Here is a 19045-nt window from a genome sequence, read left to right on the forward strand (position 1 = left end):
GTGGATCCATCATGACCCATTCTACCTTTTTCTTCTCTTATGTCAGGCTTCCTCTGCATATTATTTTAAAATTTATTTTCATATATTTGGAGCAATAGGGCACCAAGTTTTGACATTTGTAAAAGTGTTTTTTAAAGTTTCTATTCATTCATTTGCTCAACATTAATTGAGCACATAACATCTACCACTTACATGCAGCTAAGGCACGCTATTCTGGGCATCAGGTGCTGGGCTATGTTTATTATATGTATCAGGTCATTTACTCCCAATAACACTATGAGGAGGGCTATTTTTATTCCTATCTTATAGGTACATGAACTGAGGTTTGGGCAGGGCTGGAGTTCAAACTCAGATGTTTGGACTTCAAAGCTAGACCTCTTGAGTGCCACTGTACATCTATTTAATCCCAGACATCAAGGGGGCTCTAATACACAGTGCAGCCTCCTGCTTACAGACACACAAATTAATTATATCATAGAGCTGTGAATGCAAAAGGGAAAAATCTTATGACTGCTGTCCTCTTGGATAGAGTTTGTAAGAGTTTGTAGAGTTTGAAAGAGTTTTTCAAGGGTCACCTGGGAATCTTGTTAAAATTCAGACTATGCTTTGATATATCTTGGGTAAAGTCTGAGAGTCTATCTTTCTAAAGCTTCTAGGTGATCTTCCCTGGTGGTTCAGTGGATAAGAATCCTGCCAATGCAGGGTTCGATCCCAGGTCCAGGGAGAGTCCACATGCCGGGAAGCAACTAAGCTCGTGTGCCACATCTACTGAGCCTCCACGCTGCAATGAGTGAAGCCCGTGCACCCTAGAACCAATGCTCTGCAACAAGAGAATTCACTTGCAATGAGAAGCCCGTGTACTGCATCAAAAACCAGCCCGCGCACACTGCAACTAGAGCGATAACATGTGCAGCAACGAAGAACCAGTGCAATCAAAATGAATAAATACTAGGTGATGCTGATACTGCCAATCTGGGGACGACACTTTGAGCTGCAACGCAGGTGGTCTCTCCACTTCTGAGTTTGAGGTTTTCCTGGTAGAGTGGCTTTGGGCATGCCATTTAAACTCTGGGCCCTAATTTTATGGTTTTCTGTAAACTGCAGCTACTTAGAGTGTGGCTGCTATGTGTAAAAATTCTTTACCAACTGTAAATTTCCAGGAAAATGGAAAATACTTATGTTTATCATATCACTATTAAATAGCTGAATTTGAACACATATCCCTCATCAACTAGGTCTGAGTATTAATTAGACAGCCAGGAAATATGAAAATAAAATCAACTCTAGGGAAACTCAATAGCTTAAACGGAATGGAGGAGAACAACTGAATGAAAAGGATCTTGTCGTGGTCTCCATGAAAGGGATATGAAGGAATCCTTAGAGCAGGACACTTACTGGCCCGTCTGAAACCTATTTCACTGCCTTTTGGGGGAGGGGCTGTAGTCTGTGATGTCAACAACCCCACAATTTTGACCACCACCTAAAGTTGGCAGCCAAGGGGAAAAACGCAAAAAATTTAATCTTTTGAGCACAAGTGGAACTTTTCCTGTTAGCTAGAGTAGAACTCTCACATGTCATACGACTGCTGGGGAGATTTCAGGCTTTGTAGTTATCACTTCATTTAATGCAGTGTTTAACAGTCTGAAGTCTTTCAAGTCTTTTGGATCCTAGAGATGCTTATTTTTTCTGCTTTCTTATTCCTCCCCATCGCACACAGTCCTTCCCTTCTGCTCCTCGAGGTAACAGCCAAGGTTGCGCTGTCAGTTGAGCACACAGGAGGACCATGTGCTTGAAAACCAGGAGGTTGCTTAGATGACCCAACAAGCACTGCCAAATGCAAACAATGAGCTGAAAAAAACCCCTTTAGGACCCTAAAATACTAAGTTTTTAGTAGGAAAAGTTTCCAGGCCTCAGTTTTTCATCTAGAAAAATGGGATTCAATGAGATGACCTCCAAGGCTGCATGCAGCTCTAAAAACACAGTTGACCCTTGAACAAGGTGGGGGTTAATCCAAGTATAATTTACAGTTGTCCCTCCACATCCACGGTTCTTCTGCATTCAAGGATTCAACCAACCAGGGTCCATGCAGAACTGTAGTATTTACTATTCAAAAATCTGCAAGTGGACCCGTGCAATTCAAACCTACATTGATCGAGGATCAATTGCACTGTGATACTCCTTGGCGTAAAGAAAAGCATACAGCGAGTTAGGCACTGATTTTGTGAGATGATCTCTGCTGGAACACACTGATGATGCCAGACTGAAAGATGTGTGGAACACACCTGCCTGTGTTTGTTCCCACCAGGAGTGGGAAGGCATCCCAGGGCCGTGTCTCCAGAGTCCAGTTGCAGTGACACTACGGTCCAGTCAGGGGAAGGCTTATCATAAGCCCCTCTGCAAACACCATCTGGCATTAACGATGGTACCAGGGCCACATGATAAAAACAGCAATGATTCTTACCTCCGGTCACAAGTGTTGATGTTTGGCCTTTTCGCATTTTCTAGCACTCGGCTAGTCTTGTAAAAGGGAATGCCCTTTGCACCATGGGATGCAGGCTCTCTTGTCTTGCCTGTACTGTATGTGTGGGCAGCACAGTACAACTCACTGCTGGACCGGGTCAGAGGTTCTGCTTTTCCCATGTCTTCACTTCTGTCTAACAGGATGCAGTATATGACATCTCTGCATCTCAGCCCAAGCTGATTGGTGGTGAGAGATGACTCAGTGCCAACCACGGGCACAGGGGAAAGTGAGCAGAGAAGGGTTTCTGAGTGCATCCTTTATAAAATGCATCTGCTCTGCTAGAAATCCCTCTGCTTTCCTATTTTGACCAGCAGCAATGGCATTCTCCACATATTAAGTGGAAGTGTGAATCTTATCACCGCTTCTGTCTGTTACAATCTAACTCAATTAATTTGATGTGCTAGTGGGTTATCAAAACTATATATTTTCCTCATGTTTTAAAGAATGTATGAATTCTCCAGAGGAGGAGAAACACAGTTCTCAGTGCCTTTTCTGTTGTACTTTATTCTGAGAAAGCTGGATTAACAACCAGTTTTCAGTGCACTAGGATGTCTTGTGGGAAAAGGATAAGCTAAAAATAAAAACCCCTGCTTTATTGATGAGTAGGGGCCACAGGTGAGCGGAATTGTTTCAATCACTCTTTGAGCAGAACTGGGATGAGAACCGCTCCCTGGATAATGTTTCACATGACTGATCATTGGGACTTCTCTGGTGGTCCATTAGTTGGGTGTTTGCCTGCCAAAGCAGGGGACACAGGTTCGATTTCTGATTTGGGAGGATTCTACAGGCCACAGGGCAACTAAGCCTGGGAGCCACAGTAACTGAAGCCCATGTGCCTAGAGCCCGTGCTCCACAACGAGAGAAGCCTGAGTGCTGCAACTAGAGAGTAACTCCTGCTCACTGAGACTAGAGAAAACCTGCACGCAGCAACAAAGACCCAATGCTTGCCCAGAAGTAGATAAATAAATAAAAATTTAAAAATAGAATGACTTATTATTAATAAAAACAATAAGGACGAAGTTATGCCTAACTTGCAGAGTTTTAAGAGAAGATCCTTATTCGAATAGGAGGCTAATTAGAGACAACTATTTTTTTTTGCCTGGTGGCTCAGATGGTAAAGAATCTGCCTGCAATGCAGGAGACCCGGCTTTGATCCCTGGGTAGGGAATATCCCCTAGAGAAGGGCATGTCTACCCACTCCAGTATTCTTCCTGGAGAATCCCAAGGACAGAAGATCCTGGTGGGGTACAGTCCATGGGGTTGCAAAGAGTCGGACACGACTGAGCAACTAACACTTTCACTTCCACGTTTTTTTTTTTTTTTTGTCTTAACTCATTTACTTTTCTTTTGAATGTTTTGGGAGATGTTGCTGCAGACTCTATCATCTCTCCAACTCTTCACATCTGGAATAATTTTAACTGACTCTTTTAACGTTTTCGTCTCTAGAACCTCTACTCATGAGCATTAGTAACAAACATCTGCATAGTTTTTCCCGATGGAGAAATCAAGGCATAAAACTCAACCAAATTCCTACAAAATTATTAATATAGAAATGTCCAAGGTTAGTAAGGTTTTTTTTTTAACTTTTTAAAACAAACACCCCAAATGTGAAAAACAAACCACAAAAATGCTTTCAGATTCTAAGAGCAACACTTAGAACACCCCTAAGCCTCCCAAGAATATATTGTTAAAAAATCTCCACAGGGATGGGCCACAACCCCCACAGGAAAGTATGACTCAAATGGACTTAAGCTTGATGTCACAGCATGTAGAACACACAATTGTTCTAGTCATCCCGCACGGCTCACCTGCGTCAGGTTGCTCAACAGGGTACACTCTGCAGGCGTCAAATGACTTGCAAACTCCACCCAAGGTCCAAAGTCTGGGCAAACTACCACGAATAGTATCACAGACACTCAGATAAACAGTTTAGGACAGAGAGACAACCTTGTACACACTTCCCCAAGGGATAGACCTGACTTAGACTTAGGATTCCTCTGCAGTTGGTGTCCATGGTGACGGGGAAGTATAGTGGTAGACTCCTGGGGCTGGGGGACTGGGAGTCACACGCTCTTGAATATAATTATACTCTTGTGATCTGTGTAGCTAATTGTAAGAGCTGTTGGTAAGCAGTACCAGGAGCCTCTTGTTCTTTTCAGATATGAGGAACAATAGCCCTGCAGGACAGATGTTTCTTGTTTCTGGGTACAATCTGATTCCAAAGCCTTAATCAGTCTCCCGCGACTTCAAAACAGCAGCCTCCAGGGCTCAGCCTCCCTCCAGCAGATTGCTCATCCCCGAGATCACAAAACACTCCTTCCACAGTGAAAAGACTTGGTGGTTCATGAATACAGTGAAAGCTCCCTGTGATTCAGGTGTTGCTTAGTTTTAAGGTGAGTTTAAAAGCATCAGTATCAATGCACCTGCACTTTGTCTACAAGTTAAACACACACATTTGAAAAGAAAAATCAGTAGCAGGTGGATGAAATTTGTCACAGATGAGATGCAGGATGGGGGAGAAAAGTCCATCCTGAGGTTTTTTTTTTTGGCCACACCTTGTAGTATGCGTAACTAGTTCCCTGACCAGGGATAGAACCCCCCACCCCCAACCCCTGCCGCAGTGGAAGCGCAGAGTCTTAACCCCTGGGCCACCAGGGAAGCCCCATCCTGAGATTCTTACAGATCCAAAAAATGTGTATGTTTTTTAAATGGAAAAATGACCAGTGGTATGAGTCAAGACAAAACTATTGTTAACACTAGTCAGAATCAGAAGTAGCTTTGCAGTGTTCCACTATTTGTCTTTCCTAGCACCTACTGTGGGCTTCCCAGATGGCGCTGGTGGTAAAGAATACGCTTGCCAACGCAGGAGACATAAGAGATACGGGTTCGATCCCAGGGTTGGGAAGGTCCCCTGGAGAAGGAAATGGCAACCCACTCCAGTATTCTTGCTCGAAAATCCCATGGACAGAGGAGCCTGGCGGGCTATGGTCCACAGGGTTGCAGAGAGTCAAGCATGACTCAAGCGACTTAGCGCACACACACACAGCACATCACCTGCAAGTGTTTCGTATCTCCTCCCAGCAGATAATCACTATTTCTGTCTCTCTCTAAACACTGACCCAAACCTGCTGGCTGCTCCACCTTCACACCGAGTGTAAAGCACCGTTCCTCTCAGAGATGTTGGTGTTTAAAAGGTACCAACATTTTAGGCAAAAAATGTTCCAGCAGTAGACTTTTAGAAAGTACTTGCAGAGAAGCATCACCCGCCCCATGAGTTTTCCGTCATAAAAACTTGCAACAGAAACAAACTGAACAGAATGGGAACCTCCGAACTGCAGGCCAATGTCCAAGAGAGTCCTACCTGAGCACCCCGTTTCCCAGCAGGAAGAAAACTTGTCTTCTGCATTTCTTCATCTATGAAAGCAAGGGGGCTGGAAAACGATGAAAATTCCAAAGAGAAAGCTCTTACGTATCAAGAGCTGCTCAAGGACCCAGGGACTGGAGATGACTACAAGTCCACCACCATCTCCAACCAGAGATAGGGGTGGGGTTTAGGGGGAATGAAAAGGCAATCAGAAGGATCCACCTATCCTACCCTATCCTGGATGGGCGGGCCGGTGGGAAGGGGTGGTTAGGAGATTAGGGAAGGCCTTCCTGAACAAGGCTTACTCATAACAACCGACACCTGTGGATCTCATTAAAGGACAGATTCTGATGGAGAATGTCAGGGGTGGAGCCTGAGCTTGGGCACTTATAAAATGTTTCACTGGTCCGTGGAGCATACTTGGAGGGGTGGGGCCCTAAAAGGATTAACAGCTGAGCTAAGACAAAGGCTAAGCATAAATGACTGTCATCCTAGGAACAGAGCAGTGCAGATATTGAAGCTAGAAACACTGTTGAGTATGGGAAACAGCATTCAACATGCTAAGGGAAATTTTTATGCGAAATATTGTTGAATGCAAATACAGACAATAAGAGCTCCATGCAAACATACAAATAGATTCACGAGAGTTGCATGAAGGTGGTTAGATGAGGAGTGTTTCCCCTCACGCCCCTCCCTCATCTTTTTCAAACTGTCAGCAATGAATTTATTAAAACAACAAAACAACTGAATTTCTCCTCCATGGGCTGGGTAGAGGGGAGAACTCTGCCCTGGGGTGTCTTAACAAAATGACCATGAAGCTTCTTTCTATCTGGGATTATGTGATTGTTTCAGATACAGAGCTATTTAATAACTGATAACCACAATTATAGAATGAATGTGCTAATAGTGACATAAAAACATGTTTTTGAAGGAATAATATTTTATTTAAAAAACTAATTAAAAATATTAAAGCATGTTTTTTATAACCCATTAATACATTTTTCCTGGGAAAAAGTGCAAGAGGATTGTATAGAATTCAAGCAGGAAAAAGCCTCGGATCATTTGATTTCACAGAGCCCTGAGTGGTAAGCTGCTGAGGAATTCATTGTTCGGTGCCCCCAGGACACACTGCTGACCCCAACCAGGAGGAAAACTTTCAGTTTCTGAGGTACAGAGGGGAGAGTTATGGTTGCCGAGGTCATAGAGCCTCAGGTTGCATGTCTATGAGATGTGTGTGCAATGGCTCCGAGGACGGGATTGTTAAAATTACTGTCATCTTTGTTCCAAATCAAATGGGCTTCCCTTGTGGCTCAGCGGGTAAATCTGCCCACAATGCGGGAGACCTGGGTTCAATCCCTGGGTTGGGAAGATCCCCTGGAGAAGAGAATGGCTACCCACTCCAGTATTCTGGCCTGGAAAATTCCACGGACTGTATAGTCCATGGAGTCGCAAAGAGTCGGACACGACTGAGCGACTTTCACTTTATTCCAAATCAGGCATGTTGCGAGAAACCACATCATGTAATCTTCAGTCAACTGCCAGCCCTAGCTGAAGCAAGACACAAAACAAATCTTAAGACCACACTGCTGTACACAACACAGTCATCACAAAGGCCCTCCCCCCACATATTATCTGGGGTAAACACACATACCAGGTGATGCTAATGCTACAGGTCTTGGCCCTCACTTGACCAACAAGGCATCCCTGGGACCACCTGAGATTGAACTTTAATCATCAGTGTCCTGTGGACATGGTTGATGGGTTTTTCCCATTACTCTACTTGAGCTAACAATTTACCTGTTAAATTGGTAAGGTCTGTGAAAGAATAGAAAGTACCTTAAGATATCTTAAAAATAAGATACCTTTCAAGATTCTTATAAGAATCTTGCGAGACAGTTTCAGACTCCACTCTATCTGACAGCTGAGAAAACTCAATTTGAGGGATGTGATGAAGGATGTTAAAGTCTCCCAAATCACCTACTTGGTCAGCCACAGAACTGGTTGTACGCATCAGGCCTTCTGATGTTCTCACACCAATTCCAGAATTCTTTCTAGCATACAACCCTGTAACTTGTAAAAAACAAGCAGGCAACTATATAAAGGGAGGTTTTTGAACTCAAGAGGCATTAAGATCTATGAAACCTTTTAAATTACTTTTTAAAACTTAGATTTTCAGAAGAGTAGTTTGGAATTTGCCATAGGCCCAAACCACATGTCCTTTGTTCAGTTTTAGAGAAACCTAGGGATACTATGAATGTATGGTGTTGGCATATAAATATTCTTAAAAATTTTTTTAATTGGCGTATAATTGTTTTATACTGTTGTGTTAGTTTCACTGTACAAGGAAGTGAATCAGCAATACGTATACATATATCCCCTCCCTCTGGAACCTACCTCTCACCTTATCCCCATCTCACCCCCCTAGTTCATCACAGAGCACCAAACTGAACTTAAATATTCTTATGTAAGTTGTAGTATATGAAGTAAAAAGGCACAAAAAGATTTGCTGGTGATTTGTAGGTTCTTAAAGACAACCCAGAATGTTATAATAGGTTGTTGAATTAGTTTTAGTGAGAGACTTTTTTAAACTTACATTTATCTTATTTTGTTACATATGCTCATTATAAAACAATATTAGGAATGGTTATTTAGGATTTTCATATGAATAAAATAGAAATACAATAGTTCCCTATCTTGAAGATACTGGATCAAAGGAAACTATTCCTAATGTGTTAAAAGATACAGTTTGTTAAGGATTACTGCAACATGATATTAAACATAAAGACCAATTTATGGTGAAAAAGTGGATCCTTTAGTTCAGGACTTCTCAAACTTTAGCCTTTCAAGATATCCCAGGTGATGCTGATGATGTAGGACTTGGGACCTCACTTTAGCACCTGGAATCACCTGAGGGTGAACTTTGACCAGCAGTGTCCTGTGGATGTGGCTGATGGGTTTTTTCACGTTACCCCATGTATCTATTAAAGTATCTATTAAGAGGTTTGTGAAAGAATAGAAAGTACCTTAATATATCTTACAAATAAAAAATGTTGCTGACTTCCCTAGTGGCAAAGTGAGTACAAGTTCACCTACTAATGCCGGGGACACGGGTTTGATTCCTGGTCTGGGAAGACCCCACAAGCCGAGGAACAACGAAACCCAGGAGCCACAGCTTCTGAGCCTGGGCTCTACCCCGCATGCTGCAACCACTGAAGCTCAAGCACCGAGAGCTGGGGCTCTGCAGCAAGAGAAGCCACCGCAATGAGAAGCCCGAGCACTGCAGTGAAGATCCAGCAAAGCCAAAAATTAAATAAATAAATAAAATTATTAAAAAGTTGCTAATTTTCTAGATCTGGCTTTACTTTTTATTTCCCTTCTTAAGTAAGCAAAACGTGCACAAAACTTCTGATAGTGGCTTGATTTTTCTCTTTAGGTGAAGGCAACTCAGATGTTTTATTATCCTCAGAAATATAGTTGCAGATCACATATTTTACAGACCAGGAAAGCTAATCATACTGAGATTATGGGATAAAAGTAGGATTGTAAGATTTAGCAAAAAAAAAAAAAAAAAAAGGAGAAAACAAATAAAACAAAACTTCAATCAACCATCATCAAAAAGATGGGATACCCAGTTAAATCTGAATTTTACATAAAATATTAATGTTTTCAGTATGAGTATATCCCATGCAATATATGGGATATACTTAGGCGAAAAACAAAAAACAACCTTGTTCATCTGAAAATCAGACCTAACTGGGGTTCCTGTATTTTATCTGGCAACCATTGCTAAAAACATACCCTAGATTCTAACTTACATGTAAGTGCTAGGAGAGCAGATGCTGGGGTGGAGAATTAACAGACCCAATGACAGTGTTGTTTAAACATCCCAGCTGCACAGGGAATTGCTTTCTGGACTTGCCAGTACCCGTTGGAGCACTTGGCTATTACTGCCTTGATTTATGGAAACTTCTTTTGGGAGATTTGTGCCCCGAAGACCACCCTTTAAAAAATTATGATATAGGGTAAGTTGGAAGTTAAGCTAACAGGAGTCTTATATCAATAGCTTCCTTTCTGGGGAAGAACTAGGTGGCACAAAGCAGGAAGGTTTTGCTTCTAGTTCCCTGTCTTTTCTTCTTCTGGAGATGCTCAGTGGGAAAGTGAAAATAGTGGTTCCTTAGACTCACGAGAGGTGATTCTTAATACACCACATTTTGGCAGGTTGATTGGATTTGAGATTATCTTTGAAGGAAGGAGCTGTAAGGTGGTTGCAGGCACTCTTGCCACTCTTGCTTATTGGTTGCTGAAAGCTGACTTGACTAGCTTTTAAAGAGGGTAATTTAGTCTTCTGATTTCACTTTTATGTATGAGAGCCAATAAAAAGTCTCAAAAATTTTACCAAAAAATCCAGAAATTGCCTTATTTTCCAGTTGCTTTTTCCTTCTTATTTTCCCTTCTACTGACTTCAGATACCAACAGTCATTCCTGCCATGATGTTTATAATCAACTCTAAGTCAGAACCAAGGTCTGCCCATCACCAGAATGTTTTTGAGTGTTTTGATACTGAAAGCTCAGCTTCTCTGTACACTGGTGCCAAATCGAATCTTGGAGATAGTTTTTAGTGAAGTAGAGAAGAATAGCTCTATTGCTTTGTCAGGCAAAGAGGGCCACAGTGAGCTAATGCCTTCAAAACTATGTGTTCCAACTTGGGGAAGATAGTGGGAGGTTTTATAGTAATTGCTCAAAGAGGGTGTGATCAACTTGTAGACATTCTTCTAATGGGTTGGTGGTGAGATAAGTTGGCAAACTTCAGGTCCAACTGGTCTGGGGTCTATATGCTTATGGGCAGCATACCATCATCAATTGTTAACTTCTCCACCTGGAGGGGTTTCGGTATCTGCAAAACAGCTCAAACATATTGTGTGTATCCATTGATGGGGAAACAGGATCTTGCCCCAAGGCTGCCCTTGACTGTTTCTCCCTGGTGTCACATCCCCTCCCTTCCCTAATTAACAACTACTTGAATTCACCCATTGAACTCGGGGAAGGTTAAGGAAGCTGAATGAAAGCTGCTTCCTATAATCAAAGAGATGGGGGACACAGAAAGGCCTTGGGCTCAGGAGCCCCACAGAGCCCTGGCAAGGTATCAGTTTTGCCCCTGCTTAAGCATTTGACAATTATGAATTCCCTATTCTGGTAAAAGTACAGTAACCAATTAATTCCTAATTTTAGGAGTTACTTTGGAGAGAACTACTAGTGATATATGTATGCATGCTAAGCCGCTTCAGTCGTAGCCAACTCTGTGCGACACTATGGACTGCCGTCTGCCAGGCTCCTCTATCCAAGGGATTCTCCAGGCAAGAATACTGGAGTGGATTGCCATGCCCTTCTCCAGGGGATCTTCCCAACCCAGGGATAGAACCCAAGTCTCCAATGTCTCCTGCATTGGCAGGTGGGTTCTTTACCACTAGCACTACTTGGGAAGCCCTTATATATATATATGTATGGCAGACACTTATCAAACAAAATGTATTTAGTGAAAAAAAATTTAGTGAAAGCTAAATTATGATAAGGTAGGAAAGCTAATTTCACTTGAACTAGTTCCTCACCCAGTCAGCATAGGAGTTATACAATCTATTAATATCTTCCATTGTCCCCTCCTCCTCTTCCCTGATTATTCCATTAGGAACACTAATGTGTTATGTTACCTTGGAAGTTAGTTATCAACAAGCCGTTACTACCCATAGTCCTAGGATGGGATTAAATACATTTACAATTTGTTTTTGTTTTTAGAAATGATTTAGCTGATTTCAGATACCTCAAAATACACATTATTTATAGTGCAGTGTTTGATTTTTTATCTCTAAATTTCAAGTGTTCTGATTCTGGAAGAGATGAAGAAGACAAGAGTTATACATAACCCTTAAAATTGCTCTAGTAATCTAAGTGAAACTCACTTGGAAATGGTCTGTGGCATGAACAAGTCATCAGAAAGAGGAAGTTCTCTTAACTGAAGGAAATTTTATGAGAAGCAACGTTTACAGTAAAAAATTACAACAAGTCCCTATCAACACAGTTGTCCTTTCAAATATTTCATCTGGACTCAGGAGTAATCTATTCAACTTTGAGAAGAAGGCATATAATTTGAATTTCTGGATCCTAATCTGATCTATTTTTCAATTTGGAAATTTCAAACTAAATTGTTCCCAGCATACTGTCAGTCTTTGGTGATATAAGTGATTATCTGTACGAAGTGGAAGTGAAGTGTTAGTCCCTCAGTCATGTCCAACTCTTTGCAACCCCAAGGATTGTAGCCCACCAGGCAAAAGTACTGGAGGGGGTAGGCATTCTCTTCTCTAGGGGATCTTCCTGACTCTGGGATCAAACCTGCATCTCCTGCATTGCTGGCAGATTCTTTACTGTCTGAGCCACCAGGGAAGCCCAATTATATGTATATTTGCTTATTCTCTAATGACCATTGCCTTGGTAAGTAGCAAGCAATTTATTAATATCTTAAGTGTATACTTCCAAATAGTGGTGCAATTTGCCAAAGAAGCAAGTTTCTGCATCAAGTTTTAAGTGTATGAAGTGACAGCCAATGAAAAATGTCAAAATCTGAATAGATCCTCAAATTATGCATTCATATACTGAAACAAGTAAGACTGGAAATGCCCTCATAGGATGGCATAACAGAAAGTTTCTATGACTAAAGAGCTGAAGCAAGTGTGACCATGGCCTTGCTGTCAAGGGTGTATGTTCCCATTTGCTAGACCTCTGGAAACAGTGACAGCTCAATCTAAGTTAGTATTTCACTGTTTGGACTGTTTAGGTTCAGAAGTTTTATGGTTGACCATGTCACTAAAATTCCTTTTTTAGAAATATCCTGCTTCTGAAAATATCCTCAGTAGGGGAATTGTTCATTGGTCAGTTGATAAGTCATGTCTGACTCTTTGTGATCCCATGGATGGGATCCTCTGTCCTCTGCCTCTTCTGTCCTCCATCATCTCCCAGAGTTTGCTCAGATTCACATCCACTGAGTTGGTGATGCTAACTAATCATCTCATCCTCTTCCACCCTCTTCTTTTGCCTTCAATCTTTCTCAGCATCAGGGTCTTTAAGTCAAGTGGTTCAAGTATTGGAGCTGGAGCCAGCTTCAGCAACAGTCCTTGCAATGAATTTTCAGGGTTGATTTCCTTTAGGATTGACTGGTTTGATCTCCTTGTTGTCCAAGAGACTCTCAAGAGTCTTCTCTAGCATCACCATTCAAAAGCATCAGTTCTTCAGCACTCAGCCTTCTTTATGGTCTAGCTCTCACATCTGTACATGACTACGGAAAAATCATAGTTTTGACTATATGGACCTTTGTCAGCAAACCGATGTCTCTGCTTTTCAATACGCTGTCTAGGTTTGCCATAGCTTTCCTTCCAAGGAGCAAGTGTCTTTTAATTTCATGGCTGTTGTCACCATGCACAGTGATTTTGGAGCCTGAGACAATAAAACCTATCACTGCTTCACTAAACTGTCTATAGAGATTAGCTGACCTATGCTTGGAAACAATTTTTTTCACCTTCTTTGGGAATTGATGCTTTTGAACTGTGGTGCTGGAGAAGACTCTTGAGAGTCCCTTGGACTGCAAGGAGATCCAACCAGTCCATCCTAAAGGAGATCAGTCCTGAGTGTTCATTGGAAGGACTGATGTTGAAGCTGAAACTGCCATACTTTGGCCACCTCATGCAAAGAGTTGACTCACTGGAAAAGACCCTGATGCTGGGAAGGATTGGGGGCAGGAGGAGAAGGGACGACAGAGGATGAGATGGTTGGATGGCATCACTGACTCGATGGACATGGGTTTGGGTAAACTCCAGGAGTTGGTGATGGACAAGGAGGCCTGGCGTGCTGCGATTCATGGGGTCACAAAGAGTCGGACACGACTGAGCGACTGAACTGAACTGAACTGAAAGGAGATAAAATGCTGAAAAAATACTAAGGTTTTCAGTGAGCAAATCCTCATTTAAAATGGAAGTATATCGAGTTGGAATAAACCCAAGGTCTGCAAACTTTGTCTGTAAATACTCAGTAAGTATTTTAGGCTGTGTGGCCCTTATAGTCTTCAGCGCAACTATTCTACTCTGCTGCAAAGGCACAAAAGCAGCTATAGACAAGATCTAAGTGACCAAGCATGACTGTCATCTAACAAAACTATTGTGGACACTTACATTTGAATTTCATGTAATTTTCAAGGTTCCACAACTATTTTTCTTCTCTTGCTACATTTTCAATCCTTAAAAAAATACAAAACCTGATCTTAATTCATATAAAAAGAGACACTGAGTCACAGTTGGCTGGTCCCTGATTGAATTTGCTGATCTATGGTTCGAGTTTGGGCTTCAACTCAAGCTTAATGCCATTGCGTGAAGTTTGTCAGTAGTCATTTCTGAAGTGTGTCGATTACCAGGCTTGTTGGAAGCATGTGTACCAGTAATCCTATTCTGTGAGGCTCTGGTGTAACAAACCACAGTTTGGAATACTTCTCTTAAAATCTGTGCTTGCAGATTTGGAGCAGCAAATTCATGCAATTAATGGATTTGAAATACTAGAGCCAGACTGTCCTGATTAAGGAGAATTACATTCACTTTAAACACTTAAGATGGTTGCAGGTGAACATGTGAAAGAATTGGATTTGTTCTTTGCAGTCTCCAGGAGGTGAACGCTGCTCAGAGCCTCCTGGGAATGGAATGTGGCCCAGGAAGACACGGAAGCACCAGGTAAAGGACTATTTAGTAAAGATGCTGTACAGGGCATTTAATTTTTAAAAATATGTTTTGGAGTGATATTAGTTTTTCTTTAATGTTCATTGATTTGGCTGTGCTAGGTCTCTGCTGAGCCTCATGGAATCTTCGATTTTCATTGTGGCATATGGGATCTTTAGTAGTGGCATGCGGGATCTAGCTTCCTGACTAGGGATTGAACCCTGGCCCCTTGCGTTGGGAGCTTGGAGTCTTAGCCACTGGACCACCAGGGAAGTCCCAGTGCATTTAACATTTGCTGGATGATGTGACTAACATTTAAGGGCCCTTATACAAGTTAAATGGAGAAGGAAATGGTAACCCATTCCATATTCTTGCCTGGAAAATCCCATGGACAGAGGAGCCTGGTGGGCTACAGTCCATGGGGTCGAAAAGAGTTGGACATGATTTGGGAACTAAACCACTACCACCACCATACAAGTTAAAAATTCTTTGCTTATCTGGATAAGAAGCCAACGATGGCTCCAACTGTTTCAGGTTGGCCTAGGCCAAAGGTGGATAATTTGAAAATAAATGAGAGCATGATGTATGTGAAGAGTTTCCCCCTTTTCCAGGAGGGAGGAGATAATTAGAACTGAGCTTACCTACCCAGAACCTCCAGGCAAGATTACATCAAAACCTAGTCAAGGGACTTCCCGGTGGTCCAGTGGAAGACTCTGTGCTTCCAATGCAGGGCGCCTGGGTTCAATCCCTGGTCAGGGAACTAGATCCCACACGCCTCAACTAAGAGTTTGCAAGCCACAACTAAAGATCCTGTGTGCTGCAACTAAGACCTGGTGCAGCCAAATAAATATTAAAACGAAACAAAAAACCCTAGTCAAGAAACAGCAGGGTGATAGAATAGACCCTGGTAAAGAAATCAGGATTCCAGGTTTCTCCCCACTTTGCCAGATCATTTAACAACCTGTGCTGTTTGGCCCATGGGAAAATTATCTACCCAGTTGTGTTTAGGTTAATAAGATCAATGGGCTGTGTATATTTAAGATAATAAGACTGGGTGGTTCTCATCTGTTCTCAAAAACTTCAGAGCTTCTAAAGTTGAGGTGACACCCTTTCTTTGCACCTCGCCCTCTTTGGCCTACTTGTGACTATCACAGAGCTAGGTTTTTAGCATCCTCTGATGAACAGTTTCTGATTAATCTGGATTAGTTTCATTTTTCTAGATTGTATTTCAGCCTTTCAGTATCTTACAGCTTCCCCCAAAGGAGCTGAAATAACAGAAGTGTATTCTCAGTGACTTTTCTCCACTACACTGAAATGAGAATGGGTGCATTTATGTCATCTGACCTCTGGAAATTCTGATTAACATTTATTTTGCATCCAGCAAGGAATACACCCAAATTTCCACTTTTAAATATTCTGGCTATATAGATGTTTTTGTGCTATTTTTAATGTAGGTGGAAGCCTACAAAGTTTTATTAAAGCTGTCTAACTATTAACCTACCATTTATCCTACTCTGAAATAACTCTCCTAACTTAATTAGTTCCTTTTGGCATCCACATAGTTAAATGTGTGTGTGTGTGTGTTTTCTGATAATAAGTGGTAGAGAGTGAAACTTTTGTGAAGTGAATCTTTGATCCATGAGAGTATAGTTAAGTAATAGGACAATTATTAGTTATGCTCAGGACGCTAATTTTATTTTCAGTTTTTGGCCATACCATGGGGCATGAGGGATCTTAGTTCCTCGACCATGGATCAGACTCATGCCCCCTGTAGTGGAAGCACAGTCTTAACCACTGGGTCACTAGGGAAGTCCTGATGTGAAATTGCTTTATATAAAGATGTAAGTGAACAAAGTGCTACCATCTTATGGTTCTTAAGAACTGTAACAGAACTTTCGCTCCTACATATCCAGGATATCTGTCTTGGAAAAAAAATAAAAATGAATGTACTCAGGATGCTTTGCTTAAAAATATCTTCCGCACCTTCTGATAATGTTCAGTATGAATACTTACAAAAGGTCTGCGTTCTGTGCTATAGGAGTTGTAGACATTAAAGGCCCCTTCCAGTTAATAGAATACCAAGCAGGGTACATAGGGTCAAAAAAAGTTCAATAGCTGATGATATTGAATGCTTGCTATGTGCTAGGCATGGTTGTTCCCCCATAAAGAAACTGAGAATGGGGAAGAAAACGTTTAGGCAAGAGAGTTATGATGATATGATATAAAGAATAATAAGGAAAAGAGACGTATAAAAATTGAAGTTAATAGTAATAAAAATAAGTATTTCATAAACTGCATACATCTTTAAATAGGCTATCTTACTAGGATCATGCCTTGAAGATGATTCTTTTTAAAACAAGAAATTTTGGGATAGTAACATAAAATCTAACATAATCTAACATAACATAAAATGTTAGATGTAATCATTTCTATTTAAACAGACCCTTTAATTTACCCCTGAATGTGTCATCAGTTATTTGATTTTTTTGTATTCAAAATGTATGTACTGCAAATTCATCCTCTCTAATTTGCATAATTGAAATAACCCAAACCACTTTGCCAACATTTTTTTTTATGCCTCCCACGAAGGAAATTACAAGACATCTATCTAGTTGGCTATATGTTTCCTCTTCTAACAGAAGACAGCATTATAGGAAGCAGGTGGAATAAGGTGGTGGAAAATCGAGAGCCTGGTACAAGCAGACAGATCCTGATCAGATATTCAAATGAGCTTTCGAAGGAGTGGAATAGTGCGTGTCAATAAGCTACTGGATGTAACTATTTCCTACTCTGGGCTCTGACTTGGAGTATACAGCCTGCTGACTCACGAAGCTGCTCAGAGTTAGTTTCTGCTGGGTTTCCCCACTGCCTGCTACTCGTGAATCACTGCTGGAATGAAGTTTCTACCGTATCCTTAACAACCGTGCACAAACCAGGCACTGACAGTGAACTTCAATCTTTCCAGTAAGAACCAGACTCTGGGTTAAGAGGGTGAAAAATGATGTGGCAGGTACCACCGCTAGCCAAGCTGCCAGATGACAGACTGCCCCCCTCCTTGTCAGTAGCCCCTCAGTTTCAGCGTGGTTTCTCCCACCCAGCCAGGTAGTTAAACTGGTATCTTGTCTGCCAGCTGCTGGTCACTGAACTCTGCCCTTGCCTCACTGGTTCTCAGGTTTGGCTACACAATGGAATCACTTGGAGATAAACACATGTGGACACACACACACAACACATCAATAACAACAAACCCCAAACCGGTGCCTTGCTGTCATGTCCATAATGTCTAATTTAAATGGGTTAGGATGAGATACTTACATTAGGATTTTTCAGAGCTCCCCAAGCACAAAATTTGGAAGCATTGGTCTTCCTATGCAAGTGAAACCTGTCAGTTACTCTTACCTAACGACCACCTGCTGGACTCCTCCAACCTCCTATCTTGCTGATCTACTAACAGTCCCTAACTGGTATCTCAATTTGGCAGCAAAGAAGGCTGGCAAACCAAGGAGCATTTCTAGAAGTGACGCTGGACAGACAAGCACCCCCTCCCTGCTCCTTGCTAAAAACTTAGCTAAATTTGGCGCTTCAGCGAAGTATCTCAAACGCTGTTGTTCTTTCTGTTACCTTTTGATCTCTGTTCTGTTTCATTCCACAGTGTCTTGTTCGGCAAAGCTGGAAGGCTCGGGTCCTTCGGATTAGAAGCAGGTACTGCTGAGTCAAACCTCAATCGAGACGCGACTGCACGCTTCACCTCGCTGGGACCGACCGGCCGCCTCGCAGTGCGGCCGCAGGGCAGATACTATGCTAATCAAGAAAGTTCTTCCGTCTCCTCGCTGGCGGGCGGGTGCAGGTTTGAACACTTAACCCTTGGTCTTACGTGACTGCGCTATAGTGCGCTTAGTGACCGCCTCTTGCCTGGCGAGTCTGGACCACGTTCCATGTTTTTGGAGAAGGAGAAGACGTGCGCAAGTGATGGAGAAAGCCCGCAGGGAGGGGACAGAAGCGTTGGCTGGCGCCGGGGAGAAGGGACGGCTAATGCTCGGAATATTAATTACTCTACGCGCTGCTGACCCGGCGAGGACTAGCAGAAGGGGACCGGGGGTTAAGACAAAGACTCCTCCTGATCAAACGGCAGCTCCCCTGCCTCCGAGGTTACAGCTCTGCCCTCTCTCTGCACTGGGCGGCTCTTGGCACGGGACTGGCCAAGTGACTCAAGGGGGTGACCGAGTCCACTGGCCCTTTCGGGGTCTGAAAGTCTGCGTGACCGAGCACTGCGGCTTCAGAGGGAAGGGTCTTTCTGTGCCACCCCCCCTGCCCGCTCTTTGTGGGATTTCTGGTCACGGCCCAGCCCTTCGACGAGTGGACTGAAGAATTTCTTAAGCAAACACAGTGAGGAGTCGCTGAGTAGCCCCCGCC

The 19045-nt window shown here is 42.4% G+C and overlaps 1 protein-coding gene and 1 long non-coding RNA gene across 9 annotated transcripts in view; both read right to left on the reverse strand.

Annotated features, from left to right (window-relative positions):
* The window catches only part of MAPRE2 (microtubule associated protein RP/EB family member 2), a 208534-nt gene that overhangs the window by 152873 nt on the left and 36616 nt on the right, over positions 1–19045 (reverse strand). For 2 of the 8 annotated variants that reach the window (XM_081562452.1, XM_081562460.1), the window contains exon 2: positions 18254–18317. The exons of the other annotated variants lie outside the window; for them this stretch is intronic. In XM_081562452.1, the coding sequence (XP_081418578.1) occupies positions 18254–18277 (24 nt within the window). In that variant the 5' untranslated portion in view covers positions 18278–18317. The remainder of the gene's footprint in view (positions 1–18253; positions 18318–19045) is intronic. 8 annotated transcript variants of the gene reach the window in all.
* LOC145534607 (uncharacterized) lies at positions 3830–17880 on the reverse strand. The gene is made up of 2 exons (XR_014074795.1): positions 11398–17880; positions 3830–5455 (listed from the first exon to the last, which is right to left on the reverse strand). It is a non-coding gene; the product is annotated as an uncharacterized LOC145534607 (long non-coding RNA).

Source organism: Giraffa tippelskirchi, chromosome 14 (assembly GCF_054371585.1).
Source record: "Giraffa tippelskirchi isolate mGirTip1 chromosome 14, T2T-mGirTip1v1.2.pri, whole genome shotgun sequence".
In the NCBI taxonomy this organism is placed as follows: Eukaryota; Metazoa; Chordata; class Mammalia; order Artiodactyla; family Giraffidae; genus Giraffa; species Giraffa tippelskirchi.